Genomic DNA, 26,526 nt, shown 5'->3' on the forward strand with positions numbered 1-26,526 from the left:
AACACTTGCAAGATTTTTTTTATTGAAATAGAACAAATTTTCAGTGATGGCCCATTTACATTGAAATCTGACAATCAAAAACTGAAAATAGAAATTGCACTAACATATCCCTTAGACATAGGTAATTTTACTCAGGTTTTATTGTTGGTAAAAACACATAATTAGATTCCTGTAGCAATTCAGGCCTTCCTTATAAGGTAAACCTGATACTTTTAACAAAAAGACAATGAATACATACATCTGATAACTTTCAGCAGATTATAATTTAAATAGGAATTTAAATGACATTAGTATAAGAAACTTTTAAAGGTAACATCTACCTTTAGCACTTTAAAGCACTTTAAAACATTTGAAAAATTAAAAAAGTACACAAAACAAAACCCCACAATTATATATTTGTTTATAATTTTTACACCACTATATAAACAATAGAGGTTAATCATCCATAACCTCAGCAATAATATTTAGGCCACAATCCAGAAAAAGTTAGTGATTCCTAATTCCTGTTGAAATCAGTAGGCTAACATAGTTGTGTTACTACTCTTAAACTCCACAACGGGATTTGAGTGGGATTAATTTTCTCCAGATGAAGAACTTTGTGTATAGGTCGTCATTCCCCCCTCCCCAAATTGAGGCCATATTCTACATAGTGGTTGGATCAGTTTTTAAAGCGTTTCAATAAAGCGTTTCAGCAGTTTGTTCATTAGGAAAGGCTACAACAAAGCTAAAGCAAATTAACACTTCATTGGTATTTAGTGCAAAATTTCAGGTTGACTGCATTGACTAACAATGATGCAAATACGGGCTTTTAGAAACGTTTCCAAACAAATATTGTACATACTGTGGCTCTGATCTATGAGTGGAAACGAGTTTCTCTGGCCATAATTATAAAAAGGAGCTCTACAGATCCCCAGGTGTACTATCTGGGGTCCTCCCACTTAACCAGTACGGACACTTCTGATACACTCATGACTCCTTAGGCAGGGTGAATGCAAAGTAGGTTCTCAGCACAGCCCCGATGCACCATCTGCCCAACAAATGATCAGTTCTATCAGTACGGGTAAAATTGCTATTAGCTAAACTGGTGGGAGGGATGCAAGAAGGGGCTGTGCTAAAGCTGTGCTCCTGGTTCCCTAGATTGGGGTCTCTGAATACAATTTCCAATACACTAGATACCCTCATGCTTAAAAACACTTTGCCTTTGAAGCATTAGAACTATTTACTAAATACGCTGTGCGCTAACTGTGCCTAGAATTATTTTGGTGGGTCTTTTCCCTTTCATCATGCAAATAGCACCTACTTTTCCTTGTAAATCTTTTCTAAAAATTACGTTTCTTCTTTTTATTATCCCATCCATCTTAATAACTCCCCTTCCCTTTTCCCAACTCTGCTTTCCCATTTCCAAATGAAAAAAAATCTTAGAACTGAATCATAGGAAATTTAAGAGTTGAAATTGCAAGTTAGAGGTTTGAGTCTATCTACAATTAAGTGCACAAAATTTAAAAAATATTTCGATACCAACGCCAAGAGGCTTTTCCGCCAATCAAAGCAGGTTGATAATTTGTTTGCATCCCTCCTCTTCTGAGTGTTGCTGTCCCAGTTCTAATAAGCACACTTCCCATTGTCCGTGGCTCATATATCTCTTGGATAATGGAGTGTTATTGGGTTGTGGATGACCACATAATTGAAATCCACAAAGGTTTATTTTCCTGCTGCCACTTCACACAGGAAAACACAAACTGTGCTTTTGTCTTCCACCTCCCTACAATGAAGTTGGAGATGGAATGATCACATGGGTTGAATGAAAGGGCCTGGCATAAACCCAACGTTACATTGGCTGGGAAGTTCCCCACTTGACATGTAAGTAATGTGCTATTTTCACGCTCCTCATCAACACCAGTCTCAGGGAATCCTAAAAGCAGGATTTGCCCTGCTGTATTATTCCTTCCTGAAATCAGCACTATTCTTTTCTGAAACCAGTGAATCTTTGGGGATGTTTATGGCTTGAATTAACACAAAAAACCAAAAAAATAGCTGCATAATCCTTGGTGTAGCTGCACAACCAGTGAACCTAGTGGGCTCTTGAACACCATCACAGATGACTTTTGAATGATGGCTGTTTGTTATCAGCGTTTGCCCATCTTACCAGTGCCTGTACTTTGCAGCGGAACTTCAAGTCTCACACAGTTCCCTGTATCAGCTGCAGAATTCTCCCTCATTCTAACAAAAGGAAAGTAACATTGTTGAATGAGCAGCTTGGTCTCTCTGATGAGCCACTTTGGTGTAGTGGTTAGGAGCGGCAGGACTCTGATCTGGAGAACCGGGTTCGATTCCCCGCTCCTCCCCTTGAAGCCAGCTGGGTGACCTTGGTTCAGTCACAGCTCTCTCGGAGCTCTCTCAGCCCCACCCATCTCTCAGGGTGTTTTGTTGTGGGGATAATAATAATATACTTCATAAACCCCTCTGAGTGGGTGTTAAGTTGTCCTGAAAGGCGGTATATAAATCAAATGTTGTTGTTGTTATCATATGGGGAATTGTGCAGCTCACTCCACAAACAAATTAAGACAAAATTCTATTTAAACCTGTCAATGAGGCTAATCTGAGTTTACTGCTTTGTGGACCTTTTAAATGATCATTCAGGTATGTGATACAATTTTAAAATCTGCAGCCATAGTCTTCCACAGTTTAAAAATAAAGGGAAGAAAGACTTTAAACATGAGACTGCCTTTGCCATAAAAAAAATTGCTTCTGCAATCTGAAAAATTATTTTGCTTATTGTACCAGTATGTAAGTACTGAGAATGTAACAGCAGCGACGATGTTTCAAAACATGTTATCAACAACAGCGCTGCAGTGACGTTTTGCTGGCGTCACAATTAATTATGCTGGCACATGTGTTGAGGTCCAAAGTACTAACTAAATACCAAAGACAGACTTATTTTCCTGAAAATAGGTAGAGTATTTAGGCCCATAATGAAATTTAAACAATCTCAATTTTAAAAAAAAATTACTCAGATGCCTGTTTTCATGAATCGACTATATTTCACCTTTCCATGCTGATCTGCCGTATTGGAGCTGTTATTCAGTCTATCAGGTTGATATCTAACATTTAAATTACACATCATTTGCAAGATTAGAGGACTTGCCATGACATGTACTTTTAATGCTCTGTTGCTGCTTTTTTCTCTCTGTGTGATGCCCCTCACCACTGAGAGAGTGAGGTGTAGCAAGGCACCCCACATTACTGCAGCAATCCGCTTCTGCCAGTAAAATCTTGCAATGCAATTTGCATGTGTGCTTCCGCTTGGTGTGGAGAGCCACACGGGAAGGCAGTAGGAAAATACACATTTGATATTTCCAGATTTATCATCTTAATTGTTATGTTTGGACTCCTCCTGTTAGAAATTGCTGATTGAGGCAAGACTTGCAAATAATCAGTCTTCCTTAAAAATCATACTATTTGTGAAAACATCAAAACAGGATCTTATTATAGGACAGCTAACCTGCTACTTGCACTAGGAGAAACTCCTAGATTACAAACCTCTGTACAGAAGAACTGGGCATATTCGTGCTTTTATAGGTCTTGTCATCATCACTAGGTTGGTTACAACATTAATAAAAGCTAACAATTGTTTACTTTGATTACTACTAAGACAGGAATGGAACTTCCCAAATCCTGTACCTGAGTAGACATTTTTTAAAATTTCAAAATAAATAGCATTACATTCTCAATTGAAAATTGGAAACATGCATCTTACATTCATTTTTTTTAATGGAATCTCTACGTTGCATTAATATGTCCAAAGACAAGTAGAAATCCAAACGCCTAGAAGTGAAACTTCAGGAATATTAGAGCAGAAATTCTTAAAAGTGGTTCGAACCTAAAACTTCCTGATATCTTTGAGAAAGATGAAACCTGCTTGTCTCTTCCCTAGATGCTCAAAGCAATAGATTGTATAATGTAGAGGAAATCTGTAGTGAGCCAGCAAAAATGGCAAACAGTGTTCGTATTCCTCCAGGATCTGCACTTAACGTTATTCAATGTGTCGTAGGAAAAGACTAATAAAAACTTGAGAGCAATTAATAAATGACAGTAAAGAGAAAATAGCATAATTTACTTAATTATTTGTGGACAGTCACTCCAGGCTTTTGCTTTCCTCTTGGCTAAAGCAAGCCAGGCAGGTTCTGTTGACACAGGATTAGCATCAGGGGTAGAGAATCTCTTTGCAACTTCTTTTGCCAAAGGTGATGAGGGAACAGAATCCGAAATTTCCACTGTTTAAGAATGGAGGAAAAGAGAAAAAAATCCATCAGTGTAAATCTATCTATAGTTAACTACATAGTTTTACAGGCATGTGCTGAGTAACTTTTTCATTGGGGAGTGAAGGAAGTTGAAGATGACAAAATTCATGCATTTCAAAGTTCTGCTATGGGATAGATTTAAGATTACATTGCAAAATAACAGCATATAGTTACAACAGGATATAACACAAGCTGTTTTCATATAACACAAGCTGTTTTCATGAAGCAGGTTAATGTTCAGTTTCTGGAATCTCTAAAGGATCTCAGTAAGATAGAGCTGAGTGTTATCTGCATATTGGTGACAACCCAGCTGAAATCTCTGGATAACCTCACCCAACGGTTTCCTGTAGATGTTAAGAGTATAGGGGATTAGATGGAATCTTGCAGAACCCAACAGGCTAAAGGCTAAGGGGCTGAGCAGCAATGCCCCAGCACCACCCGAAACCTAGCTTCCAGCTAGAGCTGGAACCACTGCAGAAGGGTGCCTTCCAATCCCCACCTGGAAAGGCAGTCCAGAAGGATACCATGAGTATCAAAAACCGCTGAGAGGTCCAGGAGACTCAACAGAGTTGCGCTTCCTCTGTCCATTACCTGGCACAGGTCACCCACCAGGGCAGCCAAGGATGTTTCCGTCCCATAACAGGCCCAAAACCTGATTGGAAAGGATCTAAACGATTCACATCATCTATGAAAGCCTGCAGCTGTCCAGCCCCCACCCATTCAATCACCTTGCTCAGAAGTGGAACATTTGAGAAGGGAAGAAATGGTTTGAGAATAAAATACTTTGAGAAGATAAGAAACCCACTTGCTAAAGCCAGAATGTTGTTCTCCACTGAACATTCAATCCCACACAGAGCTCCCACACCAACCCCTTGCCATTGGCTCGGAAAACCATCCAAAACCTTGAAAAACAAATCTTTAAAAGCTTCCAGGGGACAGACTGTGCTTTTGTTTGTTTGTCTGTTTGCTTGTTTGTTTGTTTGTTTGTTTGTTTGTTTGTTTGTTTGTTTGTTTGTTTGTTTGTTTGTTTGTTTGTTTGTTGAAACTCTGGTTATTCTTGCCTTTCTATGACCCATTTTTTTTCTTTTTACCAGTAGGAATTCTCTAAGCCTACAGAAGCTGACCTTTGAACACTGGAAAGATTGGTAGACTTCAAAGGCTTTGCAGTTGGGCTAAAATTTCTATTTTCTCTCTGCACCAATTAGTTATACTTTAGATGCAAACATTCCAAAATATGGATTTTGAAACAACATTCAGTGTCTAACCTTATGTATATCAAAAATAAGGTTATATGTGACAAATCCCAGTTTACGTTTTAAACAAAAATGAAGGCAAATGAATTAAAATAATTTTAACTTGGTTTGGTTTCTTTTAAAGTGAGAATGGATGCATGTTGCCAATGTATGGCGGGTTGGCATGGGAGCTCTGTGTGGGATTGAAAGTTCAGTGGAGAACAACATTCTGGCTTTAGCAGGTGGATTTCTTCTCAAAGTATTTTATTCTCAAACCATTTAATACTGTTAACACAAAGGACTAGTTACGTGGAAATTAAATTCTTAACCTTTAAAATACATATCAAGTTTCTGTGTGTATGTGCATGTGTTGATGCTGACTAAATATTTCATCACACTCTTTTAGAACATCTTTAGTTACTTTCTGAACTTTCTCGGAACTAATATACACCTTTCCTCCAGGAGTTCAGAGAAGCATACATAAGTCTCATCCCCTCCATTTTACCCTCACAGCAGGCTGAGAAAGAGTCTCTCTACACGAGACACCACCTGTGAAGAACATGTGTTGGGAGATGCAATCTTAGCCAGGAAGGGTAGTTTTAAAAGACAGAGCCGGCGGCAAGGCAAAGGCTTTGCTATACGCTGGAGCTGTGTGAAGGGGCTGCGAAATGCCAGAAGGGAAACTTCATCCCATTATAACCTCTCCAGATCCAATGCCAAGTCTGGAAGGCAGCTCCAGCCAATTTCCATTCCTTGCTGCCTCTGGTTGTGATCCCACACAGTTTTAGACTGAGAGGTGAAACTGACATCTGCTCTGAGAGGGAGCAGGAAAGAGAGCTGCTGGTGAGGTGAGTTTTTTCTGTTGCCTTCCTTAACTACTGGGGGGAATTAACTGAGGTTACTGTGTGGGAGGATAGTGTTTGGGGGGGGTGTACAGAGCCTGCTGCAAAGTGGTGCCAGTTGGACATGGAATGAACTCATCCTCTCCTTCCCCTCCCCTTGCCCATTTATCCTTCTAGGCCCTGTGCGCCTAAATCCTAATGGTCTATCCTAGGGCGGGAATCTTGCCCTATAACTAACCTTGCTTTTCCCCTTTATGTCACTTCTGCCAATGCTGTTGTCTTGAGTGCACTGATACTGACGGATCTCTAATAAAGAAACTTTAACTGGACTCCTGAAGTGTCTACAGTGAAGTAGCTGGGGATCTAACTGGCAGAGCCTGACATTATGCTGATGAATATATTGATGAAAGCCTTCTGTGACTTGGACACAGCTATCCATTCCTAGCATAAAACTGGAATAACCATAACTGATACTTTAACTAATACAAATAACCATAACTGATACATTTAACTAACACAGAACCAATCTGCATTCAAAAGCAGTGGGAACCATAACAATGTCAACTTCAGTCAACAAAAGAATGAACTCAAAGCAACACACACACACATACATGCACAGCCCCACCCACCCCATGAAAAGAAAGCAGAATGAACTCAAAACAGCACACACACACAGCCCCACCCCTGAAAAGAGAGCAGAATGAAGTCAAAGCACACCCACACAGCACCTTCCCCCGTAAAAAGAATGAATTCAAAGCAGCACACATACACACACAGCCCCACCCGCCCCCGAATGAAAATAAAACAGAATGAACTCGAAGCAGCATACACATACTCAGAACCCCCTGAATGAAATGAAAGCAGAATGAGCTCAAAGCAGCACACACACACACACACACAGCCCCCCCCGAAAAGAAAGCAGAATGAACACAAAGCAGCACACACATACACAGAAACCCCTGAATGAAATGAAAGCAGAATGAATTCAAAGCAACTTAGCCTCCTCTGGAGAACCGGCCCCCGCAGCTCTGCTTGCGTTAGCTCTCTCTCACAGACACACTCACTCACTCAACTCACACACACACAGAGGCCTGAAAAGAAAGCAGAATTAACTCAAAGCAGCTTAACCTCCTCTGCAGAGCCCGTGCTGGACCCCAGCTTGCTCTCTCTCTCTCACAGAGGAATGAAAAGAAAGTATAATGAACTCAAAGCAGCTTAGCCTCCTCTGCAGAGCCTGCGCTGGTCCCTTACTCTCTCTCTCTCTCTCTCTCTCTCTCACACACACACACACACACACACACACACACACTCACTCACTCACTCACAGAGGAATGAAAAGAAAGCAGAATGAATTCAAAGCAGCTTAATCTCCTCTGCAGAGTCTGTGCTGGGCCCCAGCTCTCTCACTCACAGAGGAATGAAAAGAAATCAGAATTAACTCAAAGCAGCTTAATATATCCAGTTGCTTTATAAACTTCAGCTTCCTGGGCATGCACAGAATGTATGAAAAAAGCAAGCTTTCTTCCGCCGCCCCCTCCCAGTCAGTCACACAGAGAGGATTTTGTAATTCCTGCAAAGACCAGGATGTAAATAAGCAGTTACCTATGGCAATGAAGAATTACCTCTGGGCAACCAAATGGAAACATGTTGAAATGGGAAGAGATCCTTTCATGATACGCCACAAAATTAAGCAAACTGGTAAAAACTTTGGAGAGCTAGTTATTTCTGGCAATTTATTTGCCAGAGTGCACTATGGCATCTAGTACCCAGGTCAGAAGACCTCTCAAAAAGTCACCTTGCTCTGTTATTCTGGATTATAGCTTTGCATGGAATAGGTCACGATTTAACTCCCAGATACCTTGTGACTCACTATGCTGAAGACTAGAGATGTTCACTTTGGGTTTTCAATCTGAAAAGATTCAGGATTCCCGAATTGGCCCCAGCATTGCTGAGCCAATTCGGGAATCCCAAAGCAAAGCTTTCCAAAGCTATTCATATCAGTTTGGAAAGCTTCGGGCAAAGGAGCAGCAGCTGCAGCACTTTTCTAGCTGTTTGCATTTGCAAAAAGCAAAAAAAGTTTCAAACTTCTCACCCTGCCGCTTTTTTCACCGGATGGGAGGGGAGGAGGGAACCCACTCCTCCCCCTCCCATCAGGACAAAAAAGCGGTGGGTCGGGAAGTTTGAACTTTGAAAGCAACACTTTTCTTGCCACTTGCAAGTGGCAAGAAAAGTGTTGCTTTGAGCTTTGGTGTGCTCTGTAAAGATTCCCGAATCTTTATGGAGCATACCGAAACAATTTAAACACCCGAATCCTGAAGAGGCTTTTCCAGGTGCACACCCCTACTGAAGACAGCCCACTAGCTTATCATGGACTTGACAAACTTTTTGGTTTTATTGACTGCATAAAGAAGGGAGTTGTCAAATGCCCTGCAAGCTGCCAGACCAGCTGGTAGTACACTGTATTTAGCTTGATGAGTCATCAGTTGTGTAGCCCTGCACTACACAAAGGAAAGGCTCTTGTCTGTTTGTCCACAAGTACTAGGCACAATTACTGGGCCTGCTTTCCATGTAACATTTCCCTACAAAGCAATGCCACCTTTGTTTTAGCCATGCCAGCATTTCTTCCCCCAACTAAGTTAGTGTAAGTCAGTTTTTGAATCAACTTCTAGAGGAATACATAATGAGATATCATTGTTGGTACATCACAAACCAACCACTCTAAAAAGTGGTACACTCTTTACTGTGTAGTATCTTATCAGGGTGTGCACATTGCCATTTGGCAATCTGGACATCTTATAATGCTGTACCAAGAGAATTTATCCATTTCCCCGCATTTACAATCTGGCATAAAAATCTCGCCACCAGAAACCAATGACCAACTTAGAAATGTCCACAGGCCCACTGTAGTATGATAAATGGATACTGTATTCCTCTACAATGTTTTTCATTTTGGTATTTGCAGGGCTTTTTTTCTAAGAAAAGAGGTGGTGGAACTCAGTGGTGGAACTCAGGACTGCACAATGATGTCACTTTGGGTCAGCTGGAACAAGGGGGGAGTTTTTTAAAGTTTAAATTGCCTTCGATGAAAATGGTCACATGGCTGGTGGCCCCGCCCCCTGATCTCCAGACAGAGGGGAGTTTAGATTGCCCTCCGCACCACTCCAGCACGCGGAGAGCAATCTAAACTCCCCTCTGTCTGGAGATCAGGGGGTGGGGCCACCAGCCATGTGACTATTTTCAAGACATGCCGGAACTCTGTTCCACCACATTCCCGCTGAGAAAAAAACCCTGAGTATTTGGCTTTCATTTGTTTTAGTCTCAGTTTCTAAACCCATTGACGTCAATAGATTTTGGAGTAACTCTATGTAAGGATTGCATCATCAGTGATATTCATATGCAACTATTTCCTTTGGAAAGCTGTTTTCCTGACCATCAGCACTTTTAGGGACAAGTTACATCTGTCTTCAAGAAACAGACAGGGATCTAGAAACATGCATCTGCAAGTGTGCTTGGAGCCAACAAAGAAGCACATTTGCTCAACATCAAAACTTTCAGAAAGAACAAGGTGGCCATGTTCACAACATAACATGTGGCTCACTAGTAGAGTGTATGGCTGGCTGGAAGAAAGTTCTAGGTTTAATCCCGAGCATTTTCAGTTACAGGTGTCAGAACTGTGGCTAGATAATGTCCTTACTCCAGACTACCTCCTGCAATCAGACAACAGTCCATTGTTTCCAAAAGGCTTTTACTGAAGAAATAGTTCATTATAGTCCACTAGCCTGAATGCAATATTCAGGATGGTACATGTGCATTGTTACCAATGACCGGCAAAGCATGAGGTACAAAGTAACAGATCACAGTAGGCCCAACCTCCCCCCATAGTTCTCAAAACAACCCCTTTGAAGTCAGGATAGCGAAAGTTTCCCAAGGCCGGTTCTTGGTGGAACGTCGGTAGCCAAAACAATCCTCTTCTGTGAGATAGCTGCCTGGGAACCTTGGCACCTGTGAAGAGAGCACTTAAACACTGAAAGGATTAAAAATGGAGTCGGTTAAGCAAAGCAGTACAATACAGCATTCTGGACCTGACATTCTGCCCCCTCTAAGATGCTCCCCCCCCAGGTTTATGTGGATAACGAGAGTGGAATGCTTTAACTAATCTAGGAGCATGAACATGTACAGAATTCACCCACTCATCGAACCCAGAGTCAAAGTCCTTCCATCTGATGAGATAAAACAACTGATGTCGTTTTATTTTAGAGTCCAATATTTGTTGAACTTCATAGTGGGTTTGATCATCAATTAACGTAGGTATGGAGGGGCACGGGTGTGCCACTGGTCTGCAGAAGGGGCTTTTTTCAATAAACTAACATGGAAGGTATCATGTACGTGGCGTAAATTCTTTGGTAAATCCAAGGCAACAGTCACTTTGTTGATTACTTTGCGAACAGGAAAAGGTCCTAGGTACTTTAACGCTAGCTTGCGGCTGGTTTGGGTTACTTTCAGATTCTTTGTAGAAAGGTAAACGAGATCACCAGGTTGTAATTCCCATTCCGCCGCACGGTGGCGGTCGGCGTACTTTTTGTAATCCTGTTTGGCTTTGATGAGGTGTTTTCTAATTAGAGTCCATTGCTGGGCTGCTTCCCCCCACCACTCGGTGACGTCTTTGGAAACTGTAGTAGGAGGGGGGAGCGCTTCAAACGGGAATGGCTTGAAGTGAAAGCCATAGACGACTTTGAAGGGAGTTTCCCCCATGGAAGCGTGTACGCTGTTATTATACGAGAACTCTGCCAAGGGGAGCAAGTCAAACCAATTATCCTGTTGGAAATTAATGTAACAGCGTAGAAATTGTTCTAATATCTGATTAGTTTTTTCCGACTGTCCGTCTGTTTCCGGGTGATGGCTTGAACTTAAACCTTGTTCAATGCCCAGCAGTTGTAAAAGCTCCCGCCAGAAGTTGGCAACGAATTGTCCGCCGCGATCCGAGATCACCTTTGATGGAAAAGAATGTATTTTTACAATGTTTTTTATGAAAATGTCAGCTAGTTTTCTAGCAGAGGGAATTGTGGTGCAAGGTATAAAATGAGCTTGCTTGGAGAACAAATCAACCACGACTAAAATACAGTTGTGCCCCTTTGAGGGGGGTAAGTCAGTGATAAAGTCCATAGAGATTATTTCCCACGGTCTACTTGGCGTTTCTAAAGGCTGTAATAGTCCTGGAGGTTTGCCTTTTCGGGATTTGGCGCTGAGACAAATGGGGCAAGACGCTACATATTGGGAGATGTCTTTGCGCATGCCCGGCCACCAAAATTGGCGTTGCACTAAGTGAAGCGTCTTTAAGTACCCATAGTGCCCCGCCGTGGGAGCATCATGACAGCGTTGTAAAACTTCTTTTCTTAAACTCTTGGGTACATAGAAGCGATCTCCCCAAAGCCATTCCCCTTGAGCAGAACGTTGCAGTTTGTCTTTGGGCACATCCCCCCCCCTCCTTCTCCACTTCAGCTTTCAGTTTTTGTCTCCACCCTTGATCGGGTTGAGGGGATAGGGTTGTGCGGCTGCGTGTGGTCACTACGCCCCCTAATTGCGTAGGCGAAAAGACTGTGTCAATTATCTCCTCCCTTTTGCTTTTGTGCTGGGGCATGCGTGATAGAGCGTCGGCCAAAAAGTTGGTTTTGCCTGGGAGAAAGTTTAAAGTGAAATCGAACTTGGAGAAGTATTCTGCCCATCTCAATTGCTTGGCGTTTAACCTGCAAGGGCTGCGTAGGGCCTCTAAATTTTTATGGTCCATCCAGACCTCGAACGGATGACAGGCTCCTTCTAACCAATGTCTCCAGGTAGTGAGAGCCGCTTTTACAGCAAAGGCCTCTTTTTCCCAAACATTCCAATTCCTTTCCGCCTCTGAAAACTTTCTGGAGAGGAAGGCGCAGGGTTTGAGTTTTTCATCCGCCCCCCGCTGTAGCAACACCCCCCCAATTGCAGCGTCGCTGGCGTCGACCTGCACTATGAAGGGGCGGTTTTCATCGGGGTGCTGTAGAACGGGCTCTGAAACAAACTGCGTTTTAAGGTGATTGAACGCTGTTTGGCATTCTGGTGTCCAAGACAATTTTGAACTTGGTTTTTTGGCTTGGTCCCCCTTGTCTTTGGTTTTTAACAGTTCGGTTAGGGGGAGTGTGATTTGAGCGAAATTCGCAATGAACTCTCTATAGAAGTTGGCAAAGCCCAAGAAGGATTGTAATTCTTTGCGGGTCGCGGGGGTTTGCCAATTTAATACTGCTTGTATTTTGCCTGGATCCATTTTCAAGCCCTCTTGGGAAATGCAGTAGCCTAAGTAAGTGAGTTCTGTTTTGTGGAACTCACACTTAGAGAGCTTAATGGGCAGTTTGTTATTCATGAGAGTGGTTAAGACTCTTTTTACAAGGTCCACGTGTTCCTCCTCAGTCTCCGAATAGATTAACACGCCATCTAGGTACACTACAACGCCTTTGTATAGGAATTCATGCAGCACTTCATTGATCATGGACATGAAAACCGAGGGGGCCCCGGCCAGGCCAAATGGCATAACCAAATATTCATATTGGCCGAGGGGCATGTTAAAAGCGGTTTTCCATTCATCCCCCTCTCGGATACGGACATGGAAGTAAGCGTCTTTTAAGTCTAATTTCGTAAAGACCTTACCTTGAGCCACGACGTTGAGTAGATCTCTGATGAGCGGGATGGGGTAGGCGTTGCTGGAGGAGACCGCGTTGAGTCCCCGAAAGTCCGTGCACAGTCTTAGGCCCCCGTCCTTCTTTTTGATGAAAAGCACTGGCGCTGCGTGGGGGCTGTTAGCCGGGCGAATGAATCCTCTTTGAAGATTCAGGTCTATGAACTTGCGGAGCTCTTCTCTTTCGTTAGGACTCATGGGATATCGACGGCCCTTGGGCAGCGAGGCGCCCGGTAAAATTTCCACGGCACAGTCCGTCCTCCTGTGAGGAGGTAAAGTATTAGCTTCTTCCTCTGTGAAGGCTTGGGTGTACGCTCTGTATTGCTTGGGTATTTGGTTAAGTTCTTCCTGGGTGAGGAGAGCAGGCTCAGTTATAGTAGGGTTAATACCCCAGTTTTGATTCCAACGATGATTTTTGCACGATTCATGGGTGAACGTGATGCTTCCCTCTGCCCAGTTGATATAAGGGTTATGATCGCATAACCACCGGTTTCCCAGGATCAAGGGGTATTTCGCCGTGGCACTAATGACGAATGATCTTACTTCCCAATGTTGCCCCATGCCGGTTATGACCGGAGTGGTTTTGGTAGTAACTGGATTCATGTTAGTGCCATCCATTTGCTCGAAAATTACAGGTATTTCCAGATCTTTCACAGGAAGTACTAGTCCGTTTACTAGAGCTGGTGCGATAATGTCTCTGGAGCAGCCCGAGTCAATTAGGGCTTGTATGCGGATGTGCATTTTCTTGTCAGGATTCACCAAAGTTACTGGTATGAAGAGTATGGACCCATGGGGTCGGTTCGGAACCGGAACTGACTGAGGTTTGATCTGCCGTTTGGGTCCTTTTACGACAGATCCATTTCGTTTCCCGAGGCGGGGCTCTCTGGATTCTCCCCCCCCCCCCCCGTTAGGGCTGTTGGATCGTATTCCATAACTTCTTCCAATTCTAGTCCTCTTTCGGGGGGGTTCCTCCTCGACGCTCCCCTACCTCTTGCGGTTCTCGGAGCTGGAGTAGGGCGCGGTGGCGCCGGGTAGGCTGCGGGGGCTGGGCGTCTTAGTTGGAGCAGAGGTCTTTGCACAGGCCGATATGGGCATTGCGCCGCAAAATGACCACCTTGGCCACACTGCAAACACAGCCCTTGTTGCCATCTAGCATCTCTTGCTCCACGAGTAGCATATCCAGCCCCCCGGCTCCCTCGGATAGGAGTGGAGGAGCGTCTTTGGCCCGGAGGTTGTTGGTGTTGTTCCACTAGACGAACTTCTAGCAGGCGGTTTTCTACTTCGCAAGTCAATTGTATCCACCCTAACAGCGTAGGAGGGTTATCCTGCATGAGGGCTCTGTCCAACAATTTAGGGTTTAAACCCTGTTTGTATAAAATAATCTTGGTGGACTCTTCGCACCTTGGGCATTTGGCAGCGAGTTGTCGGAATTTTGTGGCATAGTCTCTAGCCGACATGCTGCCTTGCCTAATAGCCTGCAATTCCGTTCGGGCTCTAGTTTCTTCTAGGGGGTCTTCATATTGGGCTCGAATTGCATCCACTAGCCCTTGGAGTGTATCTAACTCAGGGGCCCCCAAGTTATAGAGTCCCACATACCAGTCGGCTGCTTTACCTTGGAGACGTGATCCCAGATGCTCTATTTGACTGGCCTCACTCCCAAAAAGATGCCCCCATCGATTGAAAAATTGTACTACTTGTACCAGGAAGAATCCCAATTTGGAAGGGACTCCATCAAACGTAGCGTCCAGTTTGACCCATCCCATGGGAAGATCTTGTCTGGGAGCTGGTGCTGGCATTGGGTAGACATCGAGCGGAGCGAGTTGTAAAGGAGGCTGTCGCGGTGTTGGCGGTAGCTGTGGCGGAGGTTGCTGAGGGTAGGGTTGAGGTTGGTGCGGTGGAGGCGCTCCCGGAATCGGCTGGAGAGGTCCTCTCGGTGCTGGATGCACTGGTGCTGGCCGGAAAGGTGTCGGCCGCCCCCGCGGTAGGCCTCCTGGCACTGGTTGAAGGGGAGTGGGAGCCGGCCGCAACGGACGTGGGTGAGGAGAGATGGGTTGGAGAGGAACCGTATCCCCTCGTGGCCCTGGCGTCTGTAGAGGCCTACCCGCTCCTGGGACGACCGGTGGTGTTGTTCCTCCCGGTAGGCTTGGGGGCTGGTTCGCTTGTGTCGTGGGTGGTGGGACTATCGGGGAAGCCGGCTCCAGCGGTCGTCCTGGTTCTCCCCCTCCTCCTCCAGTCCCACTGCCAGCAGGAGTGATGGGGCGATCGGGACGAGGGTCTTCTGGACACGGTTCTCCACCTCCCCCGTCGGCGCCGTCGTCCCCTGGTGTAACCGGTTGCTCGGGACGGGGTTCATCTGGACATGGATCTTCTGGGCAGGGTCCTTCCCCGGTGACAGAATCCTCGTCTCCCGTTTCTGGTGGCTGTTGCGGCCACAATTGGATAGGACCCCCCGGACGGGGCAGAAGATTTTGCAGGTTGGACAAACTTTGGCTGATGTCAGGTAGACCAGCTGGCGGATCACGACCTCTGTCCCCCGCCACTAGCACTGAAAGCAGGTGGACGGCATTTGCCAAACTTTCTTCCATATTTACGAGTCTGTTCTCCAACAGACTATCCGTGGTTTCCTCCTCCTGTTCCGTGTACCCCACAGCTCCAGCAGTCTGTGAGGTCGGCATAGTTTCGGTCAGCGGTCCCGTGGTTAGCGTCTGTTGCCACGGCAAGGGTGCTTCTACCCCTTGTTCCTCTTGAGATCTCGCGGCTAAAACTCCTTTTGTCAGACCAGTGATTGCTGATATTCCTGAGTCAATGGCAATCGTTCGGCTCTGGAGCTGCACCCATTGCTGCTCACTTACTTCTTGCTGCCCCGACCGCGGGGTGACTTCCGCATAATCCCAACTCAGGGCGCCACGGCGGGACGTTTCCCATTCCGTTTGTTCGGTCGTCCTGTTCCAGAACAGCCACGGTCGGTTTGCTCGGGTATGGATTCCAAACTGCGTCGACTATCCAGCTGCAGTTGCGTGAACATCATGCTGGCCCTCCAGTCCCTTGTTTCTCTTGGTCTTGCGCCCCACTGCGTCGGGGTGGGCAAGGAGAAAAGTGGTGCGGCTGTGGCTCTAGGCCGAGTATCAGCGCTGCTGGGAGCGAGGGTATAAATCGTTGTAACCGAGGAGCCGTCTCCTCGCGGTACAGGTTCTTGGGATTCCAAACCTTGAGAGCCGGGAGAGGCATACGGGTCAAACAAAGGATCCCTGACTGGGACAGCTTTGGAGTCCGTTTGATCCGGCTTAGGCATTGGAAAAGGTGATTGGTAACAAAATGTCAGAACTGTGGCTAGATAATGTCCTTACTCCAGACTACCTCCTGCAATCAGACAACAGTCCATTGTTTCCAAAAGGCTTTTACTAAAGAAATAGTTCATTATAGTCCACTAGCCTGAATGCAATATTCAGGATGGTACATGCATTGTTACCAATGACCGGCAAAGCATGAGGTACAAAGTAACAGATCACAGTAGGCCCAACCTCCCCCCATAGTTCTCAAAACAACCCCTTTGAAGTCAGGATAGCGAAAGTTTCCCAAGGCCGGTTCTTGGTGGAACGTCGGTAGCCAAAACAATCCTCTTCTGTGAGATAGCTGCCTGGGAACCTTGGCACCTGTGAAGAGAGCACTTAAACACTGAAAGGATTAAAAATGGAGTCGGTTAAGCAAAGCAGTACAATACAGCATTCTGGACCTGACAACAGGCACAGGTAGTAAGTAAATGTGAATGTCAATCTAAGACCTCAAATTATGCAGTTATAATAATGTAGTCAGAGTAGACAATCACAGGCCAGAGAGACCAACAGTCTGACTCAGTATAAGACAGCTTTAAATTCAGGTACCTGTCACAGATGTCGGAAGGGTGTTTGATTTTTTTAACTGTTCTCGACGTTCAAGCCTTGACGCGGCAGTTTCAACTTTCTTCTCCTCTTCCTGGGGTGTAGATTTCGGCAGTGAACTTATGCTGCTGATTTCGCTGCTTTTATTATCCAGCTGGTTGTTTACACTGGCCTAGTATAAAATACAAAAGGGAGAACTATTGTTACAAAATGTTCACATAACATTTAGTTACTCAGTCTATGCCCCGGTCCTCCAGCCTTACCTGGGGCCCACATGGATGCACAGGAGCCAATAAAATTCAAACCAGCCAGCTGGGCAATCAGCAGGCTGGGCGGGCACTTGGGAATGGGCCCCATCAGTATCGGATCTGGAGTGGGCAGGCTCCACTCAGGTGCATTGGCAGGGCTTAAATTTTGGAGCTGCATGTCATATTATGGCTGATAAGACACGGCAGACAGATCCCTGGATCATTTCAGCAAGACACAGGTTAAATGACTTTTATCCAGAAATCAGATCTTTTCCATATGCACAGGTCCATAAATTTACTTAGAGCCAAAGAAGCATCCAAGCAGTACAGCTTCTTTGAAAGGAATAGAGGCTTGGGGAAAAGTACAGATCTAAAATACTCAAACATTCCCCTCCTCCCTAGCTCACAGTCTTGAGCGGGAAAAGTCTGGAAACGAGTGGAAGGAGCAGGGAGATGAAGAGAGGATGCTGAGAGTTGGGCCTCCAGCCAGATAGCAGCTGCCTTGCTATGACCAAGTTCACACAGAATCAGAAAGGGCTGAGGGCTGTTGGTGGGAAGGATTACAGTGAGATCATGTGATCACCTGACTTTTACTTGGTGGGGGGGTTGTCATCTGCTGACTGCCAATCCATGAGCCCAGACTGCAATCCTTACCCTATTGTATTGTTTATTGAACACCCCAGCCATTGGTCGTTATGACATACGCTATGTTATCTGTCTTGAGTCTCAGCGAGAAAGGTGGACTATAAATAAAGTAAATAAATAAATAAATAAATTTGTGCACTTTTCATTCAGATGAGGAACAAATCAGACAGATTAAAATATATCGACTGAAAGAAAATCGGTCTTCAAATGTTTACCAGCTTCTGTTTATCATAATCCACTTACAATTTGCTTAAATTTGGGTTGTGATGCTGTGTCAAAATTATTCTTATTAGGTGATATTTTTTTTCAATAACTTCAGGGATTTTTAATCAGGCAGTGTGGACTCGGTTGCTCACAATCACTAACGAAGCTTAGACTCAGTATTTTGCCTTGAATCGCTTCTCAACATCTGAGTACCCCATTTTGACTGTATACTACAAACAAGTACCTGTTTGCTACATGAAGAACTCTGGAGTTTTAGGCACTTACATTTTCTTTCGCCAGTTTCTCCGCTTGCTTGGCTTCCCTGGCTTGCCTCCGCTCCTCCCTCGTGGCCTGCTGCTCTCGGAAACCCTTCTGTTTTTGCAGGGCCAGTGTAATCCATAGCGGTTGTGCTGATTCAACTTTTTCCATCAATTTGGAGCCATCTATGGAATGCCTGCTCTGTAGAACAGGCCTTTCTAGAAGGCAAAGCAAAACAGGAAAGCTTTGGTGGAGTATGGACAGAAAGGGCTTGCCCTGACTTCTATCAGGGGTGTATGGCTTAGCCTATGGTCTCCTAGCAGGGGCAGATGGAGAGCTGAACCAGGAGAGATGAGTTTCATGCGGCGGGTTGGCACAAGTTTACCTGGGAAGTGTAGGAGACTCCTTCCCCTCTCTGTGAGAGCAGCCTGCCACTTCAGGCTCCCCTCGCTTGCTGAAGAGCCGGAGGAAGCCACCAGCAGCATACTTTGCCCAGGCACAAGCCCGCCGGATGTGAGGGCTCCCAAAGACTGTTCGGGGTGGGCAGCTGCTGCTCTCTCCCAGGGTGCCCTGTGTCTGGCAGTCGGCCTGCCTGCCCCTGGGGAGCTGCTCTGGAGGCAGCTGCTGGATCGGCGAAGTGAGGGCATTTCAGAGCAGCAGCAGCAGCAACCGATCCCTCGGCTGGAGCTTCACCAGCGCAGCGGCTGTCTCCAGAGCAGCTCCCCAGGGGCAGGCAGGCAGCCCGCTGGAGAGCTTGTTTATTTCATCTTCACCTCTCTGAAGGCTGTGTCAATTTCATTTCTCTTTCAGAGAGGCAAAGAGGAAATGAACTCTTTGAGGAGGGATCTTTGCAGGCTCTAGAGAGGTGAAACTGCAGAGCCTTCCGATCTTTTAAAACTCGGCCTCCTGGCTAACATGGTGTCTCCCTTCACTTGAGCATCCTCGTGTAACTCATCTTGTGTAGAGAGACTCTCCAACATTAAAACAGCCCTGGAACCACCCAAGCAAAGCCGCCTTTGCAGTGCCATACCCCATATCCAGTATCATCAGCAGCACAGCCTGTGGCTTTTTGCTGGTGCCAGCAGCTCTTCAGGCCAGCAGTCCACCAGGAACACTCCTGATAAGTTAAAAGGCCCTCCTGCCCCACCTCCTCGAGTACAGTTATGAAGTAAACGTTACATTGCAAACTTCTGGAGAATGAACTATAAAAAATTACCATTTTCAGCCATGGCTAGTGTTTATGGTGTTTTGGAATATAGGTCTACCAAAATTTCAACTTAGTTTGTTATTTTAAATGTTTTTATTCTTCTTTTTAAATATTTGCTTTTATTTCTTTAAAAGTTATTACATTTTAAGCATTGGTGTGGTCATGCAGCTCTTAAACATTAATAGTAACAACAACAACAATTCTGCCAAACTCTAGCAGGCCTCCCCCTATTACCACAGTTATACCCTGCCATTTTGTGAATCAAAACAAATCGTCTGGAGCAGACAGAGTTTGCCAAGACTAATGGTGATTACCACGTTGATGGGATCTCTTGCCAAGCTAAATATGTAAATTTGCAAAAATGATTTTTGAGAAATTTTCAGAGCGTTTTCACATTTCTCTATCCACAAAATTTGTCCATCCCGAGACAAATCCTCAGGTTCCTGGAAGGGTGGTGATAAAACCATTAATTTGTTCATGGGTGTACCCTTTAGTACTAGACAGGGCTTTTTTTCAGTGGGAATGTGGTGGATCAGAGTTCCGGAACCTCTTAAAAATGGTCACATGGCTGGTGGCCCCGCCCCCTGATCTCCAGACAGAGGGGAGTTTAGATTGCTAGCAATTTAAACTCCCCTCTGTTTGGAGATTAGGGGGCGGGGCCACTGGCCATGTGACTATTTTTGCCAAGGGTGATTTAAACTTTTAAAAAACTCCCCCCTTGTTCCAGCTGACCCAAAGTGACCTCATTGTGCGGTCCTGAGTTCCACCACCTCTTTTCCCAGAAAAAAAGCCCCGGTACTAGGCAACACCAAGTTACTCCGACAACAGATGCTTCATTGTGGAGCTGAAGTGCACATTGTGGTGATATTATTATGTAAGAATGAATGGTCTAGTGGAGCTTTATGGAAGTGGTCAGCAGGTCTACGCATGCACAGTCCCAAAGTGTGCCTGCACAGAAGAACTCAATGAACAATGGTTACCCTGTTTAACAAGAACAACAATTCTGCCAAACTCTAGCAGGCACCCTATTATCACGGTGATACCCTACCATTTTGTGAAACATTTTCCCTCCCTTAAAAAAAATAGCTTTAAGCTCTGTATTCTCCTTTCTGAGTCCTACTTTCTGTCCTACCAACTTCAAGATGAGACCTGGCGTTATCCCAGACTTACAACTGATTTCCAGATTACAGAGATCAGTTCCTCTGAAGGAAATGGCAGTTTCAGAGGGTGGACTCTATGACATCCCATGCCCACTGAGCAACCTGGGCACGCCAAACTCCATTCTTGCCAGGCAACAACACCAAAACTATTAGGATTTCCTACAACAGAGTTGGTCACCTTAATCTCTCCTGAAGCAAATGTCCCCTTCTCTCCCCTCTCCCTCCTCCTCTTCTGTATTTGACCAGTTTCTGTACCATGCATCTGACGAAGAGAACTTGATTCTCGAAAGCTTATGCTACAATAAAATTGGTTAGTCTTAAAGGTGCTACTGGACTCTTTTTGATTTTGCTACTACAGACTAACACGGCTAACTCCTCTGGATCTTTGACTACACACACAGCACAGCTATGCCCTGTTGCCGCCACCACCGGGAATGAAAGGACATTCCAACCTAAATTGTAAAATATAGTCCAAGAAGGTATTTATTATGTATGTGCACAAAATATAGGTTAAAAACAAATTTAAAACATAAGGCCTGAACAGCACACTACATGCATGTTAAAAATTGCTAAAACGTTCTCCATACACAGATGATGATACAGTTCGATGACCAACACAAAGATAGACCAGATGCGTTTCGGCCCTAAGGCCTTCCTCGGTGGTCAATATTTATAATCAAGCACACCCACACATTCAGAAACCAATATAGAAATGCTCCCGGTGCTTTATCTCTTGAATTGTGTGGTATAATACAAATGTTACTGCAGACCAGGACTGCACTCACACAATGCTCTTCCATTTGGTATTGTATTCTGAGGCTTGGTTTCCAATGTATTTGGGTGTGTTTCATCAATCTGCAGTTGAAATAAAGTTAAAAATCGTACCATCATCTTTGTATGGAGAACGTTTTAGCAATTTTTAACATATGCATGTAGCTTGCCATTCGGGCCTTATGTTTTTAACTTGTTTTTAACCTATATTTTGTGCACATCCATAATAAGTACCTTCTTGGAATATATTTTACATTTTAGGTTGGAACCTGACCCCTCTTACTTTCCCCCCTGCTTGTTTGGGTTGAGTTTATGGGGTCTTCCCTCCACCCCCTTTTCTTCTTTGTTAACACAGATCAGTTCCCCAGGAGAAAATGGCTGCTGTGGAAGGTGGGCTCCGTGGCATTATACCCTGCTGAAGTTCCTCCACTCCCCAAGCCCCAGCTTCCTCAGGCTCCACCCTGCCCCCGCCCCCCCAAATCTCCAGGAATTTCCCAACTGGGAGCTGCAACCTTATTTGTTAATAATTCTTTGCATTCTTTAGATCTTGATGCAAGCTGGCCTCAAAATGTCAAAGCTTGCTTTATCTTAAGCATCTGTGAGAACTAACACTTCCACCTATTTCCGGAAAGCATTGGGGGTTTAATTTTGGAGTTATTTAACGTACTATTTGGGGAAATTTGAGCAAACTTAAAAGTTTGTCAATGTTCTGTGCTATTGATAACAAAGTTGAGAAGTCCACAACCATGATGCCTACAGACAGGACTGATCCCCACCTCCACAGTAATTTTGGAAGTCCCGGGGGCTCCGGTGCCACATGGAACTGATCTGCTAGCAAGGGCTTGATCCATTTAAATGGATCAAGTAGCTCCACAGCACATAAGCAAAAGGAGAAATACACAAAGCTAACCTGTCCACTGAAAGAAGCAGGGGTGATCTGCATGCTCTCTGTCTACATCACAGCACAGGGGTGCTGAGGTTTGTGAAGATAAGTATGTCCTGCCAAAGATATTGTCACAGATATGACCAGTAATATAGGGGGACAGTTGCTGGACTTGACCAAAAAGAGAATATTACTACACACAAAAACAGAGCTAGCCTGGCCTCTCAACTAAATATGCCAAAAAGGGAGTTTAAAGACCCAGAATAGAATGAAGGAGCAATAAACAAAGAAGTAATACAATTAAATGGCCTTGTGTAGATTAGAGCCTGTCTAGCCTATATCCATAGATGCTGCGTGCTGAGGCCCAGGTGCAGAAGCGTCTGAGAATGGCAAGAATGTCCAACTTCACAGAATGAAGACATAGTTTAAACATGATGCATATTGGTTGAGGACCAACAAATACTCATCTGTATGCAAAACTTGTAATTATTACGAGAAACTTGTAATTGCTATTTTAAATACTTATAATAAAAAGTAGCAAGAATAAACTAACAGTTTTTATATCTTTTAAGAAGATATTCAAATATAGATAACTTTGTATGGTGTTTGAAGTTGTAAGATAATCAGTTCGCCCAGAATGTGTGGTCTTAACAAATGGGACAGCTAGCTAGTGCTAGAAGATGATGTAAAAAACCTACAAATATTGAAGTCTGAATTGGTTAGGAGCTGCTTCTTAGAAGAGGCTCTTTGCTCGCAACCTATTTATTTTTGAGTAAGGTATTTTAATGAACTTATGTAATTTCTCTCCTTTAATGATCTCTGTAGCAATAATGGGTGGTATAACTTTCTTTCAAATTCATCAGTGTTAAAGATCCAAATAGTTATGCTGAAATAAAAAGATAAAAGATTCTCTCACAGTACTATACCCATAATCAGGGCTTTTTTCCAGCTGGAACGCGGTGGAACAGAGTTCTGGCACCTCATGAAAATGGTCACATGGCTGTTGGCCCCGCCTCCTGCTCTCCAGACAGAGGGGAGTTGAGATTGCCCTCCGTGTGCTGGAGTGGTGCGGAGGGCAATCTAAACTCCCCGCTATTTGGAGAGCAGGGGGCCATCAGCCATGTGGCCATTTTCACCAAGGGTGATTTAAACTTTAAAAAACTTCTCCCTTGTTCCAGCTGACCCAAAGCAATGTCATTGTGCGGTCCTGGGAGCATGGTACCAGGGGCACTACCTCCCACCAAGAGTTGCCCCCTGTACTGGCAACTCACTGTGCTGGCAACCCACCACCTGTTTTCCCAGAAAAAAAGCCCTGCCCATAATGAACCAAAAACATTGTTTAGGTGTACCTCTTGCCACGAATTAAATGATCTGATATAGGAAAGCTAACTAAGCTTCTTAAGTGCATGCCTATATCTGAATCAGGCCTGACCAGAGTAATCCGGAACAAGCTGTTATCAAAGTTAAGAGTTGTCTAGCTTCCTCAGTCAATGAACTGAATAAAGCTCAGGTGCTTTCATAAAAGTTCTTCTTCTTACAATGATGGAGCTATTCTACTTACTGGTTTTACAGAAATATTAATTTGTCACCTGCCTTACTTGCGTTCCAAACATATTCTCTCCTTCTGAATTCCACTGCGCATTCATATGGCAGCGGTGCCAAATTCCCCACACACGACTATATGAACACGAGCAGGAATCGCATTCGCATCCTGGTTGCATTGCATTTGCTGCAATTCTTACTATTGTGGAAGCCTCAAAAGGGGCTATTGTGATCCCGAAGATGGTGTTCATTGTTGGCACACGTATCAATACCTAGAATGTTTATCTGTGGTGTCACCTGCTGGCACCTCCATGCAATCAAGGGCAAGCTCAAGCTTGAAGACATTTGCACATAGGAGAATCAGCGGCCACCAGACTTACCTGGGGCCAGGTTGCCACTGACAGGCAGGGGAAGGGACGAGGCATGGCGGCCGCCAAGTTGGAGGGCTCACCCAGCATTCTCCATGGAGGTCCTTGGCCAATTAAATTCAAATTCCTGGCCACCCAATCGGGTGGACGGGGATGGGCCAGGTGGAGGCATGGCCTGGCTCCGGACCTCAGGGATATGGTTTTCCCTCAGGTCCAGCAGCCAGGTATTTATTGGGCTGCTGGCCCTGCCTCTCCCCACTTCAGCTCTGGCCTGCAAACCCCACCCACCTCTCCCTCTCGCGTGTCTGTACTTTCTTTTCTTTGTTACAACTTTGTTGGCGGTTTGTCATTGGATCAGATCCCTTTTGGGGGAAGGCAGGGACTGCGTGTCCAGCCTCCCTGGTAAGGGGCTTCCCATATGGAATCTTGGGAGTGAGTTGTGGAAGTGTATGCCCAGCTTGGGGGCTACCGGGGCATACTCCCAGGTGGCAGGGGAGTCACACAGGGGTTGTACACCCATGTGCTCTCCCCCTTAATGTTACTCCTGGGTTCCCCCCCAGATGAGGTCTGGGGGGGTGAGGGTCATCGGCTGGCACGTGGGTCAGCCTATGTTTTGGGGATCTGACCCACATGCATCGCCAATGCCCTTCATGCTGTTGTCAATAAAGTTGTGGCCAATTTTCATTCTAGCCACTGTGTGGGTCTGAGTTTGCCGCCGTGCCTCCTTCCCTTCCCCACCTCAGCTCTAGGTGGCAATGTGAAGTAGCCCTTTTGGGTGCAGTGTTTTCTCTAGAGCAGATTCACACATGCACGCACACTTGGGCCGTTGTCACACGGGCTTTTATTTAGCGCTAAAATGGCGCTATTTCCCAGCAAACACCCACCTTATTCCAACACTGTAGCGATTTTCTCTCTTCTGCTTTGTGCTTGATAGTCACGCTATTTTGTGCCTCAGTGTGAATGCCTCACATCGATGTATTTCGCCTCGCAACGTCCTATGCCCTCCCTTCAATCCCAGAATCCATTTCTTCCTGCGACTCCCCTTTTTAAAATTTTATTATATCCTTATAACGCCATAACGACATAACACAATGCAAACTTTCTGCTGAAGTAAAAATGACTCAATCGCCATGGCAGAGTCTTCAGCGATGGGGATCACGTCAGACAGGGAGTTTTCTGCGGGCAAAGGGCTATTTATATAATTTCAAAGTTGGAAAAACAAAAGGGTCGTCATGTTTTGCTCTAACGGAATGTTTCTATGCTGTTATTCCGTTATAGCGGAATTAAACGCCAGAATAATAAAAAAGAATGGGGGGGAGGAGCTGCTTCTGCGCGGTTAGAGAGAACAGAACAGAGTGCTTCGGTGTGGACAGCTGGTGGCGCGAAGAGCCGTTAGGTGACCCAAAGAAACGTTACTGTGCCGATAACAGGTAGGACGCTATATGCTGTAAATTTAACGGAAGAGATGCCCGTGTGACGACGGCCTTGATCACTCAAGACTGAAATGTGTAAATTGCCTTCATTTTGTGTGCAAAGATACGCAAACGTCTGTAACGTCTGACCTGCTTTACACTTGAAAACCATCAGTTGATTTGACAATCACTGAAAATAAAGGGCCAGACTAGATGTGACAACATCCTCATGGCCCAATCCTCTTTTTAAAATATATATTTTTTTATTTTCTAAACAATAAAAGGGATGCAAAACAAAGAAGGAACAGGAATACAAATTACACTAAAGGAAAATTAAGGTATCCATTACAAAGATTGTCTAGACTACAATAACCAAATATCATTTAAATATCATGTGCAGGTTTATTATGACCATTGTCAGAAACGTTTCCTCTCTTCTCTTTTATTATATCTCACTATTAAATCAAATATTAAAATATAACATCGTATTTTAAAGTATTTAATGATATTCATTGTTATACTTTTCTTACCTCCAAATTAATTATATAAGACATGTTCTAATCTAACCATTTTTAATACTAACTATATTATACTATAATATACCAAATTATGCTAATTATCAGTCAAATTAAATAATATATATTTCTATAGGCTATTTCAGAAAACTTGAAACTTAAAATAAACATTTCTATAACCTCTGTTAGTCAAGGCTCATGTCCAAATTTACATTGTTAGTTTATATATTTTATTTCTCATTTTTATCTATAATCGGCAAAGTAATTTCCCCATTTTTTTGAAATTCTTTAATGGGTCTTCTATTTATATAATTTGTTAATTTTGCCATTGCCGTGTATTCTGTCACTCATGGCTCAATC

General features: G+C 44.5%; 1 protein-coding gene across 1 annotated transcript in view; it reads right to left on the minus strand.

Moving 5' to 3' along the window:
• Positions 1 to 11: 11 nt before the first annotated feature.
• Positions 12 to 26,526, minus strand: part of CRACD (capping protein inhibiting regulator of actin dynamics) — a 259,695-nt gene continuing 233,180 nt past the window's right edge. Inside the window, exons 9-11 of the mRNA XM_054989872.1 lie at positions 18,336 to 18,526; positions 16,957 to 17,125; positions 12 to 4,274 (exon numbers count right to left, since the gene is read on the minus strand). Coding sequence (XP_054845847.1) covers positions 4,114 to 4,274; positions 16,957 to 17,125; positions 18,336 to 18,526 — 521 coding nt within the window. The 3' untranslated portion in view covers positions 12 to 4,113. The remainder of the gene's footprint in view (positions 4,275 to 16,956; positions 17,126 to 18,335; positions 18,527 to 26,526) is intronic.

The sequence above is a fragment of the Eublepharis macularius genome, chromosome 10, assembly GCF_028583425.1.
Source record: "Eublepharis macularius isolate TG4126 chromosome 10, MPM_Emac_v1.0, whole genome shotgun sequence".
NCBI lineage: Eukaryota > Metazoa > Chordata > Lepidosauria > Squamata > Eublepharidae > Eublepharis > Eublepharis macularius.